The sequence below is a fragment of the Aquarana catesbeiana genome, linkage group LG03, assembly GCF_042186555.1.
Source record: "Aquarana catesbeiana isolate 2022-GZ linkage group LG03, ASM4218655v1, whole genome shotgun sequence".
Lineage (NCBI taxonomy): Eukaryota > Metazoa > Chordata > Amphibia > Anura > Ranidae > Aquarana > Aquarana catesbeiana.
In genome coordinates this window covers 192949831-192967156 of record NC_133326.1, presented here as the reverse complement: position 1 = coordinate 192967156, position 17326 = coordinate 192949831, and the positions used below count along the sequence as shown (strand labels likewise).

Sequence of the window (17326 nt, the reverse complement as noted above, 5' to 3'; positions counted from 1 at the left end):
CTGTGAAATATTAGATTAAAAATTGTAATTATATGCCCCTGTTAAAATTGGGCCTTTGGTGGTGGTGCCCTAAACCAAAAATATTGTTGGAAGCTAGCATCATCAAGATTGAGGAGGAATAGGAAAGTCAGCATAGGCAGTCTTCAAGGGATCCCACACCCATAGCAAATTCAATCAGTTACATCAGCATCAGGTGCTTGATAGCTGCTGATCCAAGACTGATTCATTTTTATGAATGTGAGCCTATAGACGGAGTCTGTGGACAGGCGAATTGTTTGATCCGTTACAAACCCTCCAGCAGCACTGAATGTGCGTTCAGAAAGCATGCTGGATGCAGGACAGACCAGTAGCTCAATTGCATATTGAGGAAGATCTGCCCAGTGGTCCATCTTCAAGACCCAGTAACCCAGTGGATGCTCTGTTGGAAAGGTCTCCAAGTCTGCTCTTGCCCCTAGATATTCCTGCACCATGTAATGTAGACGCTGGTGATGGTTGCTTGAACTGATCAGACCTTGGCGCTGAGGACTGAAAAATTGTTTGAAGGCGTCGGTCAGCCGGTCACCTTATCCACAGCTCTTCCTCTGACTGAGCGAAGCCTCAGCAACACATTGTCCAGCATCAGGAAATGGTAACCTCCCAGAGTCTGGAAATGTGTTGCACAAACCTTTCTTCAAGGTCTCCTGAAGATGTTTCATCCTCTGCTCCCTTTGCAAAGGCAGGATAAGTTCTGCAACCTTACCCTAACGTGGATCAAGTAGGGTTGCCAGCCAGTAATGATCCCTCTTCTTGATACCACGAATCCTAGGGTCCTTTCGCAGGCTTTGCAGAATCAGCGAGGCTATGCAGTGTAAGTTTGCAAAAGCATTAGATTCTGAGTCCTCTGGGTCACTAGGGATCACATGATCCGTAACTACCTCCTCCCAGCCACGAACAACTCTTTGGGTTTCTGGGGACTGAAAACCATCCCTTAAAGACTGCTGCTGAGTGTTATCCTCTACATCCATGCTGACACAATCCTCCTCCTCTTCTTTCTATGTGTTTGGCGGGCCCGCGGGTATGCTATCTGGATAAAGGGGGCCTTGAGAGGTAAGAAAGTCCTTCTCTTCCTTCTGTTGTTCTGCCTCAAGTGCCCTGTCCATGATTCCACAAAGCGTGTGCTCCAACAGGAAGACTAGAGGGACAGTGTCACTGATGCATGCAGTGTCGCTGCTCACCATCCTTGTGGCCTCCTCAAATGGTGACAGGACATTGCATGTATCCTTGATCAGTCGCCACTGCCGTGGTGAAAAGAAACCAAGCTCCCCTGACCCTGCCCTGGTGCCAGGGTACTCATTGTTGGCCCTCTGCTGCATGTTCAGTCACTGCAGCATTGCCAACATTGAGTTCAACATTGAGTCACAAATGAGGCGGTTGGGGGGCAGGTTGCATTCCCTTTGAATGTCAGCCAGCCGAACACTGGCATTGTATGACCGGCGGAAATGACCACAGACTTTTCTGGCCTGCCTCAGGAGATCCTGTAAGCCTGTGTACCTGCTCAAGAACTGCTGCACCACCAAATTCAGGATGTGTGCTAAACATGGAACATGGGTCAAGTATCCCTGTCAGAGGGCGGAGAGAAGGTTGGTGCCATTGTCACATACAACCATTCCTGGCTGAAGCTGGCATGGCATCAACCACCTCTGAGCCTGCCCCTGCAGAGCTGACAGAATCTCTGCCCCAGTGTGGCTCCAATACCAATTCTAGCACAGAATGGCATCTTTTAGCTTGACTGCTTGCGTAGCCCCTTGAACGCTTACAGAGCACCGCTGGTTCAGAGGACAAATCTGCAGAAGAGACCATAGAGGAAGAAGAGGAGGAGGGGGTGGAGGAGAGAGCTGTGACAGAATCACCACTAGCATTTTGGAGGAGTGGTGGTGGAACAAGCTCCAGCACTGAACCCTGACCTGTATCCTTGCCAGCAGAGTTACCCAGTGTGCCGTGAAGGAAAGGTAACGTCCCTGCCTATGCCTGCTGGACCATGAGTCAGCAGTAATATGAACCTTACCGCTGACCGCCCCGTTCAGCGAGGCCAAAACATTGCCTTCCACATGCCGGTAGAGAGCCGGAATGGCCATACGTGAAAAGAAATGGCGTTTTGGAACGTACAGCACATTCCACAAATTCACGAAAGAGGGCAGAGTCTACCAGCTAAAAAGGCAGCAGTTGCAGTGCTAGCAAATTGGCCAAGCTAGCATTTAGACACTGAGCATGTGGATGGCTGGGATCGAATTTCTTTTTACGGTTCAGCAACTGGGGTAGGGAAATTTGCCTGCTAAAATCAGATGGTGGTGTACTGCTAGCAGATTGGCTGCAAGTACTTGGGACACCAATTGCTATACCTTCATGCCTCTCAGAGCAGGTTTTTGAGAGGACTGGAGGTATAGTAGGGTTGGAGATCCCAGATGAGGAGCAAGGAGAAGTCTGCCTTTTTTTTGATGTGGGTCTTTCAAGTGCTGTTGCCAATGGACTGCATGGCAGGTCGTCATATGTATGTTTAAGCATGTGGTTCCATGCGTGTTCTGGCCACGTTTGAGCCGCTTCAGACATAGGTTGCAAACAGCAATGGTGCAATCTGCTGCACACGTGTTGATAAAGGCCCACAAGGAACTTTTAAAAGTCAGTGGGGAGTCAGCAGCGCCCTGTACCTGCGGAGCTCTGCGGTGTGATGCAATAGGGTGGCTGCCCTTAAGCTGCCCCCAGAGGACATCATACCTCATTGGAGTTGTGCCTCCTCCTCTCTTCTCTCAGGCACCCAAGTACAGTCAGTGACCTCCTCATCCTCTCCCTCCTCATCACTGGAGCAAACTTGGCAGTATGCTGCAGCTGGGGGAACATGACCGCCAGTTTTTTGTCCTTCTTGGGCACCCCCTCTCTCTAGGCTCACGTTACTCCCTTCCTCAACCTGGGAACCAACATCGGAGCCTTCAAATCGCTATGTATCCTCCAGTACCATGTACCCGACACTGTGGTTGAAAAATTCTGGGGAATTCCGTGCATGATGGTGGGGCTACGGAAGGAGTGACTGTGTACAAGGAGCTGATGGAATAGGCTGCCATCGCAGCTGCGTTGGAAGGTGAACTACTCTGAGCCTGGGTGACAGAGGATGCGGAGGATGAGAACGGCTTTGTTATCCACTCCACCAACTCTTCTGCATTTTCTGGCTCAATAACATGGCCAGCAGCAGAGAAAAAGGACAAGCATGCCCCGCGGCCACTTGCAGAGTATGCACCATGTCCACGACCACCACTGTTGATTGTAGACACAGAGGCTGCTTGCCCTCTTTTAGTGGCCTGTGAGCGTCTGCCTCTCCTTGATGGCCTTCCAGGCATGATGTATTTTTTGTTTTGCAACACCACACTACACTGTATTAGATACTGTATACACCGCCTGAAGTGAATTAGAAACTGTACACACTGTATTAGATACTGTGTACACAGCCTGCACTGTATTAGAAACTGTACTATGGCTGCACTGTATTGTGTACACCACCAGATGTGTAGTAGAAACTGTACACACTGTATTAGGTATTGTGTACACTGCCTCCACTGTATTAGCAACTGTACAATGGCTGCACTGTATTGTATACTGTGTACACCACCAGAAGTGTAGTATAAACTGTACACACTGTATTAGATACTGTGTACATCACTAGAAAAGTAGTAGAAACTGTACTATGGCTGTACTGTATTGTGTACTGTGTACACCATCAGAAGTGTAGTAGAAACTGTACACACTGTATTAGATACTGTGTACACTGCCTGCACTGTATTAGCAACTGTACAACAGCTGCACTGTATTGTATACTGTATACACCACCAGAAGTGTAGTAGAAACTGTACACACTGTATTAGATGCTCTGTATACCGCCTGCACTGTATTGGAAACTGTACTGTGCTACACTATATTGTGTAAACCCCCAGAAGTGTAGTAGAAAGTGTACACACTGCATTAGATACTGTGTGCATTGCCTGCACTGTATTAGCAGCTGTACAATGGCTGCAGTGTATTGTATACTGTGTACACCACCAGAACTGTAGTAGAAACTGTATACACTGTATTAGATAGAAAATAGTGTAATCCCTCGCGCCACTAAGTGAACAAATAAAATCAAATAAAAGTGAATAGAATATACATGAAAATTGCTCAAACAAATAAAACCAAATATAAGTGAATAGAATATAATCAAATATAAGTGAATAGAATATACGTGAAAATTGCTGCTAGCCCTTTAGTGTACATAGTGCACAAAAAAATGGGTATAAATTTAATGGTGATCAGCGCAACTTCCTATAATTGGATAACATACACTGAAATGATTACTGTGACAAAATCCATCAAAAAATGCACAAAAAATATAATAACGATCGGTGAATTACTGTAAAAGAAAGTCCTTTTCAAACAATATGCCAAAATTCCTGTGATCTACAAATCTTGTGAAAAACAATTCTTGTAATGAATGATTCTTCTATATGTGATCTTCGTGTGAACTAATGCTCCCAGAGCTCTTACCTCAATGAGGAATATAAACCGCCTTAACGATCTCCCTGGGACAGATCAAATCTCCATCTCTTGATCCCACAAGGACACTGCGGTTTCTGATAATGGTGGACACGGCTACAGGTTTTCCATCAGTGTCTCCGACTTTCCAGGTTCCCGATTATATGATGGTTCCAATGTTGTCAGATGTTATAAGGGGATAAAGAAAAAGCCTTCCATAGCGTAAAAACGTTTAACTAAACTCAATTTATTAAAGGCCAAAATGGATTCTTACATTAAAAGCAGTAAAAAACAGCAGTAATGGTGCTCAAATGGTGTTCGGTATATCCTGGGGAGTGGCCTAGGGAGTGGCTGGATATACGTAACAAACCAGGAGGTGATGTACTGTAAGAGGTGTCTAATGGTAAGAGTTCTGGGAGCATTAAGTTCACACGAAGATCACATATAGAAGAATCATTCATTAAGTATTGTTTTTCACAAGATTTGTAGATCACAGAAATTTTGGCACATTGTTTGAAAAGGACTTTCTTTCACAGCAATTGACCGATCGTTATCATTATAATTTTTGTGCATTTTTTGATGCATTTTGTCACAGTAATCATTTCAGTGTATGTTATCAAATTATAGGAAGTTGCGCTGATCACTATTACATTTATACTGTATTAGATACTGTGTACACCACCTGCACTTTATTAGAAACTGTACTACAGCTGCACTGTATTGTGTAGTATAGTAGAAGTAGGTGCAGGTCAACAGAAGTATAGTAGAAACTGTACACACTGTATTATATATAGGCTACACTGGATGCAGAGTATATATATATATATATATATATATATACACAGTGGGGATGGAAAGTATTCAGACCCCCTTAAATTTTTCACTCTTTGTTATATTGCAGCCACTTGGTAAATGCATTTAAGTTCATTTTTTCCTCATTAATGTACACACAGCACCCCATATTGACAGAAAAACACAGAATTGTTGACATTTTTGCAGATTTATTAAAAAAGAAAATGTATATGTATATATACATACACAAGACTGTATATATATATATACACACACACACACAAGACTGTATATGTATATTAATACACTGCCTGCACTGACTGAATATCGAGTAAACACTGAATATATAGTCTATGCTAAATGCAGAGTATATATATATATATATATATATATATATATATATATATATACCGTATATACTCAAGTATAAGTCGCATTTTTCAGCCCATTTTTTGGGCTGAAAAAAGCCACTTTGACTTATCCTCGAGTCATTTAACTAAAAATCCAAGTAATGGAGGAGAAAAGGGGGCAGGGTTGTGCCGCTGGGTTCGCCGATGCTGTCACTAGTTTGCTGGGACCGCGGGTTTCCCCAGCAACCAGTGACACTGCGTGCATGCACCCGCCCCCTGCTCCTCACCGCAGATGAAGACGAGCTCACACTCAGCTCGCACTCACTGGCCGTGAGTAGGGGCGTGCCCCACCCCCTGCTACTCGCGGTTCCGGCTTAGGCACGTGCAGCTTCCGCAATCCTCCCCTCCTGCATTCAAGGTATGTGGGCCAACTAGTAATCACTAATGGCTGGGCATATTTTATTTTGTTAAAGGTCACGCTGATGGGCACCTTTTTTATGTTAAGGTGCACTCTGATGGACAAATTTTATTTTAAGGGGAACGCTGATGTGTATATTTTTAATGTGCACACTGATGGGCATATTTTCTTAAGGGGCACACTGATGGACACATTTTGTTGTGCCCATCAGAGTGCCCTTTAACATAAAATGTACCCATCAGCATGCACATATAAAATATACCCATCAGCGTGCCCCTTAAAATAAAATGTGCCCATCAGAGTGCTCCTTAACATAAAAGGTGCGCATCAGCGTGACCCTTATTTTATGTTAAGGGGCACGCTGATGGGCACATTTTATGTTAAGGGGCACTCTGATGGGCATATTTTATTTTAAGAGCAATACTGATGGACACATTTTGTATTAAGGGGCACTTTGATGGGCAGTTTTTACATTAGGGGGCACATTTTGTTGTGCCCATCAGAGTGCCCCTAATATAAAATGTGCACATCAGGGTGCCCCTTAACATACAATTTGCCCATCAGAGTGTCCCTTAATATAAAATGTGTCCATGGGCAAATTTTATGTTAAGGGACACGCTGTTGGAAATTTACCGGTAGCTGCTGCATTTCCCACCCTAGTCTTATACTCGAGTCAATAAGTTTTTCCCATTTTTTTTTGTGGTAAATTAGGGCCTCGACTTATACTCTGATCGACTTATACTCGAGTATAATGGTATATATATATATATATATATATATATATATATATATATATATATATATATATATATATATATACTAGACTGACTATATGTATATCAAATACACTGCCACTAACTGAATAACCTGCCTGCTTAACTCAAGCTATCTCTACGCCAACAACACTACACATGGCCGCCGTGTAGGCAGCCTTATATAGTGTGGGGCATGGACTTAGACCCTGTGAGCCATGGTTGGCCAAAGGCACCCTGCCTTTGGCTAATTATGGCTCTCTCAGCAGAGAGAGAGTGGATACCCTGGAAATTGACAAAAGCCTTTCCAGTTTGCTGTTTAACTTGAAAGCCAGGAAGTACATGTCTGGGGTCCCCCGAGATCTTCCCAATGAAGAGACTAGACATTGACAACTTAGGATGTCCACCTGCCAATTTTCCACTCCTGGAATGCAGGCAGCAGACAGCGCTGGTACCATAATATTATGCCCAAGCCACAATTTGTTCTGACTTTGGCCTGCAAGACTTCTGGTTCTCGTTGGTAGCTGATGTAAGCCGCTGCTGAAATTTTGTCAGATTTCCCCACAGTCATGCCATCCAGCATTAAAGGGATAAGCTCTGAGCTCAGAATGTTGATTGAGAGACAATCTTACCCTGGGGATCATGTTCCTGAAATTAAAAAGGTTTTGCTTCTCATAGAACTAAGAAAATCTGTCTGTCTCCTAAGGACAGTAGCAAAAAACTGAGGCTGTCTGGGAGAAGAGAGGTAACGCAGGGCTGTCCTACCAGCTTTGCTTTGCTAGCGTCCAGTCTCCTGAAGGGGCAGCATAACACGACATTCCTGAATACCATCATACCATATAGCATGCAGGGAATCCAGAAAGTTGTGGAAAAAGATGGCCAACAGACAGGCAGCACTCACAAAACGAAAAGGAGATTTTTACTGTTTTTATTGGAGTTTTATAGATACCAAACAGTAGGTACAATAGAACTGTACATCAGTAGGACAGTGGGTCCATCAAGGAGCACAATCAATTAATATGCTTAACAAAATCACTATTACTGCACAAAAAGGGAACAACTGGTAACTGAATTATTAAGTGTTCAAGCAAATGTCAAAGAGGCCTGTGTACTCCTTGTGGGGGGATAAAAGGGTTAGTCCTGTAAGAGACGTGGAGCAATATTTCAGTTAGGGCAGGAGTGTGATCCGAGCATGAAATGTCTCCGATAGATGATGTGGATGTTTTTTGGAAAGTCCATTTGTCCACGACAAAAAAGTCAGTTCATGAATAGGTTGCCTGAGAGGCAGAGAAATAGGTTCCATGTTGGCACTGCCAAACGTCAAACAGGTCATTTGTTTGTAGGAAAAAAATCAGGGCAGGGGGATGAAGATTTTTCCTAGAGACAGTGTCCAAAGTGCATTCCAACATTCTTGATGAGGCTTGAAGTGGAGGGTATCACGGATGGCCGTCAAGACTAGAAGCTAGAAAAAGCTTGTCATAGTGTTTGAACGTGAGAGCAGGACTTTTAAGTTTAGTGAAATGTGTTTCCTGTACCAGCACAATATCTGCATGGAGCTTGTAACTTTCTTTCAGTAATGCCGCTCTCTTTTGGGGACTGTTAAGACCCCTGACATTCATAGACACGATCTTAACCACTTCAGCCCCGGAAGGATTTGCCCCCTTAATGACCAGGCCATTTTTTGCAATATGGCCTATGTCTCTTTAACTGACAATTGTGCGGTCGTGCGATGCTGTACCCAAGAAAATTTACATACTTTTTTCCCCACAAATAGAGCTTTCTTTTGGTGGTATTTGATCACCTCTACGATTTATTTATTTTTTCTCGCTATAGATAAAAAAAGACCAACAATTTTAAAAAAATTACTTTCCGCTATAATATCTCCAAAAAATATATATAAAAAAAACGAATGTATTCATTAGTTTAGGCATATATATATTCTTCTACATATTTTTGGTAAAAGTTTTCACGTCTACAAACTACGGGATAGATTTAGGGACTTTTATTTATTTTTCATTGTTTTTACTGGTAATGGTGGTGATCTACGATTTTTAGCGGGACTGCGACATTGCGGCAGACAAATCTGACCCCAAATGACACTTTTTGGGGACCAGTGACATTATTACATTGATCAGTGCTATAAAAATGTACTGATCAATGTAAAAATGACACTGGCAGGGAAGGGGTTAACACTAGGGGCGATCAAGGGGTTAAGCGTGTTCCCTGGGTGTATTCTAACTGTAGGGGGGGGTTGGGCTGCCTAGGACATGACAGAGATCACTGTTCCCGATCACTGGTTTACATAGGCAGTTCCTCGTTCTGCCTCTGTACACAGCGATCGTGGGTATCCTCCTTGCACAGACCAATGTACTGGTACCTCAGTTCACGCAAGAGAGCCGACTGGCCGCAGTATATCTGCGTAAGCTGGTCGGCAAGTGGTTAAGGTTCATATTGTGGTTTGATGTGGAGTATGATGCAAATCACTCACTGTATAGGAGCAAGTGCGTGTAATATAGGTCTAGCAGTTTACTGTGCAAGGTTAAGTTCCTGGCGTAAATTAGTTGCAGGGAGAAGTCTTCAGTCCTCAAGGTGTGTTAAAGGCGGAAAAGGCTAGTTCACCAACTAAAAGAGTGTCGGTAGAGAGGAAAAAAAAAATCAAAGCAAAACAAGATAAAAAAGGGAGGCTCGCTCTTTATAACAAACCTTTTGTTGATGGCATTTACTTTGAATCTCTTTTGTTATGCTTTTCTGTATCTACCTGGCAAGTGTAATAAGACTTTAATAAAATATTTGAACAAGTAAAAGGGAGGCTCCTGCAGAATACGAACACAATGAGCAAAACTGACTGCTATTACTCTGGAGGGAGGCAATGTGTCAAAAAAATACTAGAAATCCTAAGAAAGGCTGTAGAAAGGCTGGTGTTAAGGCACTTGCATAATATGCTGCAGTCACCCAGATTATTGGTGGGTCTGGAAGTGTAAAGGCAAAGAGGAGTACCTTCAGGTGTCTTGAGTGGCCCATTCTGTTTCCATGTATGAAGTAGAAGGAGGAGTAGGAACAGGTTCTTCTTCTGGTATGATATGCCAGGTTTTCAGAAGGTGGAGGCCCGCTGCAAGAGTATATATGGTGTGCGACTTGCCCTGGTGAGTCACCGTCAGTTTAGTGGGGAAACCCCATTTGCAGACAATCTTGTGGTTTTGTAGCACCTTGATAATAGTGGTTAAATGCCTGCGATGTACCATTTTCGCCTTAGACAGATCAGCATACAATTTAATGGTAGAGCAGGGTTCGGGCATCCTGCAGGCCCGTTTCACTGCAAGCATCACTCTTTCTTTCACTGTAAAAAAGCTGGAGACTCAGCAGAGCTCAGGGCTTATTCTGCCACCCTCCGCGATGGCAAACCACACGCCCTGAAAGGAGATTTTTCAAGTAAGCTTGTATTGTATTGTCAAAAATAACTATTTTTGTATTGCATTTATAATGTTGATGATATAAAATTAAAGTGTATGATGTGGTCATACATCTACTTTAAAGTGTAACTCCTGTCAAAATTTTTTGCTTTTGGGTAAAGTGGGGAAAGATTAAAGCCTCTTTCAGGTATTTATTGTCATCTGTGTCCCTAATGAGAAAGATTGATGCGCATTATTTATCTTTGCGACTCTTGATATGCAAAGAGAACTGTAGCGCCCCCCTACTTAGGTGTGTGCTAAGATTAGATAGTTAGGTTTAAAGCTAGGCCAAATTACCAGTGTTTTACCCTGTGGTGTAAGCTGGTGGGTTTGAATTGTTTGGGAGGTTGGTTAGAGTAGAGGAAGGTGTGGCCACCTACACTCTGCCTGTGTAATTTCCTTCATTTTCTATGACCTGATCTGGAAAGTGGGAGGAATAAAGGAATAGAGTGGCAGGTAGTCTTCTGGAGACCCCTCTGAGCCAATCAGTCATCTCTTTGGACTTTATTCAGAGTATCGTCCTTAGAGCTTAGCTTGGAAGTGCTGTGCAGTCAGGAAATAGTAACTAACAGGAGGAAGGAAAGCTGCATTACACATTTGGAACCTGTGCAAGATTGAAGTTATTCACAAGAGGCTTTACATGTTCTGGATTGAGTGTTGTGTTCTCATTGCATAAATCTTTGGGAGTTATTCAGAGTGGCTCTTTAATGCAATACCGCAACGAATACCGGAAGCGAAAAAGTTTAAAATTTAAATGTTTATGGACTGTCTGCCATGTCAATTTTTGAGGAGAAAGGGGGTAACGGGAATACACTTCAGGAAAGAATGAACTACCCAGCAGCTCCTATGGGGGTAGTGTGCTTCATGGAGGTCCCACCAAGATTTTACTTTTTTACTTTTCTGCAAGTCTGTTACCCCTAGCAACCTTGCAGATGGTACCAGCAATACAGTGACTGTATCCCGGATAGTCCCAGAGGACCATTGCTGGCGGCACCTTGCCATAGTACAGAGATGCCTGGCGTGGGTACAGCACCGCTGTTTGCTACAATTTGTCCTGCTATACAGTTGGGAATGTGATGAGAGTTGTGGGTGCTGCTGTTGCCCTTGGAAACATGGACACAGGGGGTGGTGTGGTGCCGGAGATTATGCAGGGACCATTTCTCAGTTGGGGCATCACAAATAATATTTGCACTGTGACAATAGTTATTGCTGCTGTAACCTGCAGTTCTACTGTGCCTGCCACCAGGTGTCGCTATGGTGCATCAAACAAATGTTGTGTTACAGTTCCTCACGCGCTGAGCCAACAAGCTGATGGGTGGAGCCACGCCCAGGAGGAAAGAGTGTCAGCGTTCAGCGTGCCACGCGCCATACACAAGGCGGAGGTAGACGGCGGCGCGTGTTCAGAGCACACCCACTATGCAGCGATCAACTGATCAGCAGGACCAAGTCCTCGTGGACACCGGCATTCATCTGGAAATCACTGGAGGACTGGCGCTTGGAATGGTAGAGGGCATGGAGAGGATTTGTATGCTGTGCCCTGGATGTCAGAAGCCTACAATGGGAGTCTGCGCCTGGGCCCGCTGTTCACATTGCAGATCACAGTTAACACGCCTGGGACCTTTGCAGCAGGAGGTCCAGTACTACTTCGCTAGTTCTACAACCGGACTTTGTCTGCCTCAAGTACAGATGACCGGAGGGGCCAGAGAGGGCCGAGTGTCGCCTATACCTGCAACAGTGGAGTTCCAGTCTAGTTGAAGGGAATCGGAGGTGCTGGAGGTTCAGGTAGGACCTGTTGGGGAAGCCTGTGACTTGGCCAGGGACCCGGGGACTGAGAGCGTGTTTGGGAAATCCCCGGAGGTATCCCCTAAAGAACCGGTCAGATTAAATAAGCCCCTTGTTAAACCAGTTCGGAAGGAGCCGCAGTTAATAGAGGGGGACCCCTCAGGTGAGCCGGACAGGACAAATAAGGGCCGGGCTGTGGACTGAGGATCCCCAGAAATGCTGGACAAGTATGGGTCCGTTGAACGCCTTTTTGAGTGGTCATCCCCAGAGGAAGGTAACTCTAGTGAGGAGGACGAATTGTTCTTAGAAAGCTCTACGTCGATGGAGGCTTCTACAGGAGCTACAGGGAACACATCTGTCTTCAAAAAACCTTCCGTACCCTCCATCAGACTTTCATCTAAATTCACAAAGACCCTCTCTTCTGTATCATCCTCAAATCAGCAAAAGGCTATCAAGGCCCCGGATTCGTATGTTCTGCCCGGACGGGGAAGGCCAAAAGAACTGCTACGTTTATCCAGATTCCGGAGAGATGTCCAGAAGAGGGTAGCACAAGAGTGGGGATTTGATTACCCCTATGTTCCTGAACAAATAATGGATATTGTGGAAGCTTCTCGAGAACAATGGGAAGGAGATTTGGTGTGGGACTATTTGCATGTGCTTAAGCCTCAACGCACCCCAGATAGTGAAGTGTGGGTCAGATTTCAAGACATTTATAAAGAATGGAAACTGGGGAGGGCTATTTACAAGGACAGAGTTTTGGTCCTTAAGGCTGGACAACACACCTGCAGTTATTCCATATCTGTGAAGGAACAGGGGATTCTCGCAAAAGACTACCCAATCCTCGCTTTTATCTGTGAGCAGGACTCTGGTGTAAAGACTCGCCATAAAATATGTTTAAAGTTATAACCAATGACTACAAGTGTGTAGCTGGGCTAGGGTGGGTTTTCCCAGTCTTTGCCTATACAGGGCAACAGCCTCAGTGCCTACCTGATCAGTAAGGACACCCTTCTGCTGCTGTCCCTGTCTGTCCCTTTGTTAGTTGGTTTAAGTAAAATGTTATGAACTCCCGTTTGGAGTCATTCACAAAGCGTTTGTGCTTATGGATTTAAATGTCTCTGTTTGGCGTGTCTACTCAGGCTCTGTTCTGTTGGAGTCTTCAGACTCCTTTTGAGGGAACAGCAGTTCTGGTAGTATCACACTTGCCAATAAGAATTATGGATGTGAAGATAGAATATAGATTAGGATGTGTGTCTATGTTTTCTCTTTTGCAGGTATCTTTGGGAAAAGACGGCTGTCTGTGATGATACAGATGAAGACCTGAAGTAATTAAGGCATTTCTCCTTCGGGAGCGGTGTATTCATTTTTCTTTTAATACCTGTAGTGATAGGGACTCATAGATAGGAATTGCACAACATTGTAATTGTGAAATTTTGTGAATCCACTTATGTTTATTTTCTTCATGTTTCGCACACATCATCACAAAGTAGGGAAATGTTGGGTAGGTAGGACTGTTTCCTGGTCTGTGGAATCCTTTTTTTTTCCACAACTGGGGACAGTTGTGATTTAAGGAGGGGGTATATGTAGCGCCCACCTACTTAGGTGTGTGCTAAGATTAGATAGTTAGGTTTAAAGCTAGGCCAAATTACCAGTGTTTTACCCTGTGGTGTAAGTTGGTGGGTTTAATTTGTTTAGGAGGTTGGTTAGAGTAGAGGAAGGTGTGGCCACCTACACTCTGCCTGTGTAATTTCCTTCATTTTCTGTGACCTGATCTGGAAAGTGGGAGGAATAGAGTGGCAGGTAGTCTTCTGGAGACCCCTCTGAGCCAATCATTGGTTTGCTTGGGCGGAGGCGGGACTTCTATTAAAGACAAGGTCACATGCTTCCGGGGGGTGGTTGGAGTTTGGAGATCTAGAGAAGAAGAGGCTGGTGCAGCTCGGGTGCTCTTCCCTTCGGGGGAGGGGATACGCCATATGGAGAGGAGACTTCAGAAGGTGATTTCATGAGAAGGTTGTTACTACTGACAGATACCAGGACTGGGAGAGGACCCTCTGTACCTCTGAAAAGGTACAGAAGTTGACTTTAAAGACATAACACCCTGGAGGAATCCAATCAGTCATCTCTTTGGACTTTATTCAGAGTATCGTCCTTAGAGCTTAGCTTGGAAGTGCTGTGCAGTCAGGAAATAGTAACTAACAGGAGGAAGGAAAGCTGCATTACACATTTGGAACCTGTGCAAGATGGAAGTTATTCACAAGAGGCTTTACATGTTCTGGATTGAGCGTTGTGTTCTCATTACATAAATCTTTGGGAGTTATTCAGAGTGGCTCTTTAATGCAATACCGCAACGAATACCGGAAGCGAAATAAAGTTTAAAGTTTAAATGTTTATGGACTGTCTGCCGTGTCAATTTTTGAGGAGAAAGGGGGTAACAGGAACACACTTCAGGAAAGAATCAACTACCCAGCAGCTCCTACGGGGGTAGTGCGCTTCAACTAAAAGAGAACCAAAAAATGTATAGCTGCCACACAGAAGTAAAGGTACAATATAATCTCAAAATGTATCTGTATGTTTTAGTGTCAACTGTCCACATTGGGATTTTTCCTCAGTTTGTAGGATTTGTAGAAACAGGAAGTTAGAGGAAATCTATTCAGTGTCAAAACAGGCATAAATATAAACCTGACAGCAGTTATAACCCATCCACATTCATTTGAACCTGGAAAAAAATATTTTGCCTAGTGTTCTACTATAAAGTAGATCAGTTTTTTTACATAACCTATAATACAGTGTACCACTGATCGTTGAGGCAAAAAGAATCTCCGATAGTTCTTGAAGTATGCCAAAAAAAAATGTTATATAATTGTGAAATCTAAATTATTCTAAAAGAAAGTAACTATTCTTTTTTCATTTGTTCACTAGATTTAAGTCACTATATAACACCGATTCCATCAGGTACATTATAATAGTTTTCATGTTTTTGCTAAGAGGCTTCAAATTGAAGTGCCAGGTGCTAAAATACAGCTCTTTCTCTAATAATAAAGGATCTAAACAAGGGTAATTAGTAAAAGAGCAATGGCTGTATCAATGTGAACCTAAATCGTACAGTAATAGGCAAATATTTCTATCAACACTGATTTGTGCCAGGACATGTGATAGAATTGTACATTGACTTTTCCTATAAGATGCACATGAAGTGTGTTTTTTGTATTGCAAATTCAGATAATTGGTAAAGTTTACATTAATATTTCTTCTTCTGGTATGTAGCCCTGTTTTATTTGTTCATACACCATAATATCTGACAGCACAACCTAGATGTCAATCAAATTAATCTTGAACAGAGTACGCTGTAAACAAAACCAGGCCTGTAGAATATAAATCCCAACTCCACTGTAGACAAAATTAAAAATTAGCTCGGCAGTGCCTAAAATTACCTGTTTTGACACAGGTTACTATAGAAGGACAGTGGCGTGGACCACTGTGTTTCTAGACATACCTGACCAACCAATGAGATTTGGTGTGTCATGGGAGTTAGGTGGTGCTGTAATTATGAGTGCCACATTTCACTACTCGAAAAAGCAGTCTACATATATACTACGCCTTTTTTGTTCCTGCACTTCTAGTTCATCTTCAGGTATTTTACTATAAATTGCTGCTTTTGTCACCACAACCAGTAGCCCTGTGGTAAAGGAGAATCCAGTAAGTAAACCATCAATGATTTATGTGGAAGAAGATCACATTGAAGCATTCTACAACATTTGAATTGGAAAGATTGTTAAAATTGCTGTGAAATGCAATTGACACAACTGCAATGCCAGTTAAAAGCCACTTACTTTTCTTTAACTGGTTATTTGAAACAGGGAAACAATCAAAACCATTGGTGACAGATTTCTGTACACCATTCAATTCCATGTGTTTGTTGATCAACAATAAGTTGATAGAAGGCTTCCTAAATTGCAATAAAATCATTACTGGTATTAGTAGTACTTTATACAAACTGCTAACTACAGATGTTTAAGTACATACATATCATCTGTTTTACCACCATATTTTCTTTATTCATTTTGTTCTGAGAATTACTGTTCAGTTCATAGTTTCAACCTGACAAGGTGTCTCAAGACAGACTGTTCTGCTGTGCTGTTTGTTTTGCTATCCCATAGTAACGTGGGAATCCCAAAATGATGTATATACAGTAGATAATAAAACATATATATGTACTTTAGAAATAAACTAACATATACAGTATCACACAAAAGTGAGTACACCCCTCACATTTTTGTAAATATTTTATTATATCTTTTCATGTGCCAACACTGAAGAAATTACACTTTGTTACAATGTAAAGTAGTGAGTGTATGTTTGCTGTCCCCTCAAAATAACTCAACAGACAGCCACTAATGTCTAAACCGCTGGCAACAAAAGTGAGTACACCCCTAAGTGAAAATGTCCAAATTGGGCCCAAAGTGTCAATATTTTGTGTGGCCACCATTATTTTTCAGCACTGCCTTAACCCTCTTGGGCATGGAATTCACCAGAGCTTCACAGGTTGTCACTGGTGTCCTCTTCCACTCTTCCACATCACGGAGCTGGTGGATGTTAGAGACTTTGCGCTCCTCCACCTTCCATTTGAGGATGCTCCACAGATGCTCAGTAGGGTTTAGGTCTGGAGACATGCTTGGCCAGTCCATCACCTTTACCCTCAGCTTATTTAGCAGGACAGTGATCATCTTGGAGGTGTGTTTGGGGTCGTTATGTTGGAATACTGCCCTATGGCCCAGTCTCTGAAGGGAGGGGATCATGCTCTGCTTCAGTATGTCACAGTACATGTTGGCATTCATGGTTCCCTCAATGAATTGTAGCTTCCCAGTGCCGGCAGCACTCATGCAGCCCTAGACCATGCCACTCCCACCACCATGTTTAACTGTAGGCAAGACACACTTGTCTTTGTACTCCTCACCTGGTTGCCGCTAAACATGCTTGACACCATCTGAACCAAATAAGTTTATCTTGGTCTCATTAGACCACAGGACATGGTTCCAGTAATGGATGTCCTTAGTGTGCTTGTCTTCAGCAAACTGTTTGCAGGCTTTCTTGTGCATCTTTTAGAAGAGGCTTCCTTCTGGGATGACAGCAATGCAGAACAATTTGATGCAGTGTGTGGCCTATAGGCTGAGCTCTGACAGGCTGACCCCCCACCCCTCCAACCTCTGCAGCAATGCTGGCAGCACTCATACGTCTATTTCCCAAAGACAA

At 43.3% G+C, this 17326-nt stretch overlaps 1 protein-coding gene across 2 annotated transcripts in view; it reads left to right on the top strand.

Annotated features, from left to right (window-relative positions):
- The window catches only part of LOC141131890 (integumentary mucin B.1-like), a 118643-nt gene that overhangs the window by 58515 nt on the left and 42802 nt on the right, over nucleotides 1–17326 (top strand). The window contains exon 8 of one of the 2 annotated variants that reach the window (XM_073619679.1): nucleotides 14996–15028. The exons of the other annotated variant lie outside the window; for it this stretch is intronic. Within the exon in view, the coding sequence (XP_073475780.1) occupies nucleotides 14996–15028 (33 nt within the window). The remainder of the gene's footprint in view (nucleotides 1–14995; nucleotides 15029–17326) is intronic. 2 annotated transcript variants of the gene reach the window in all.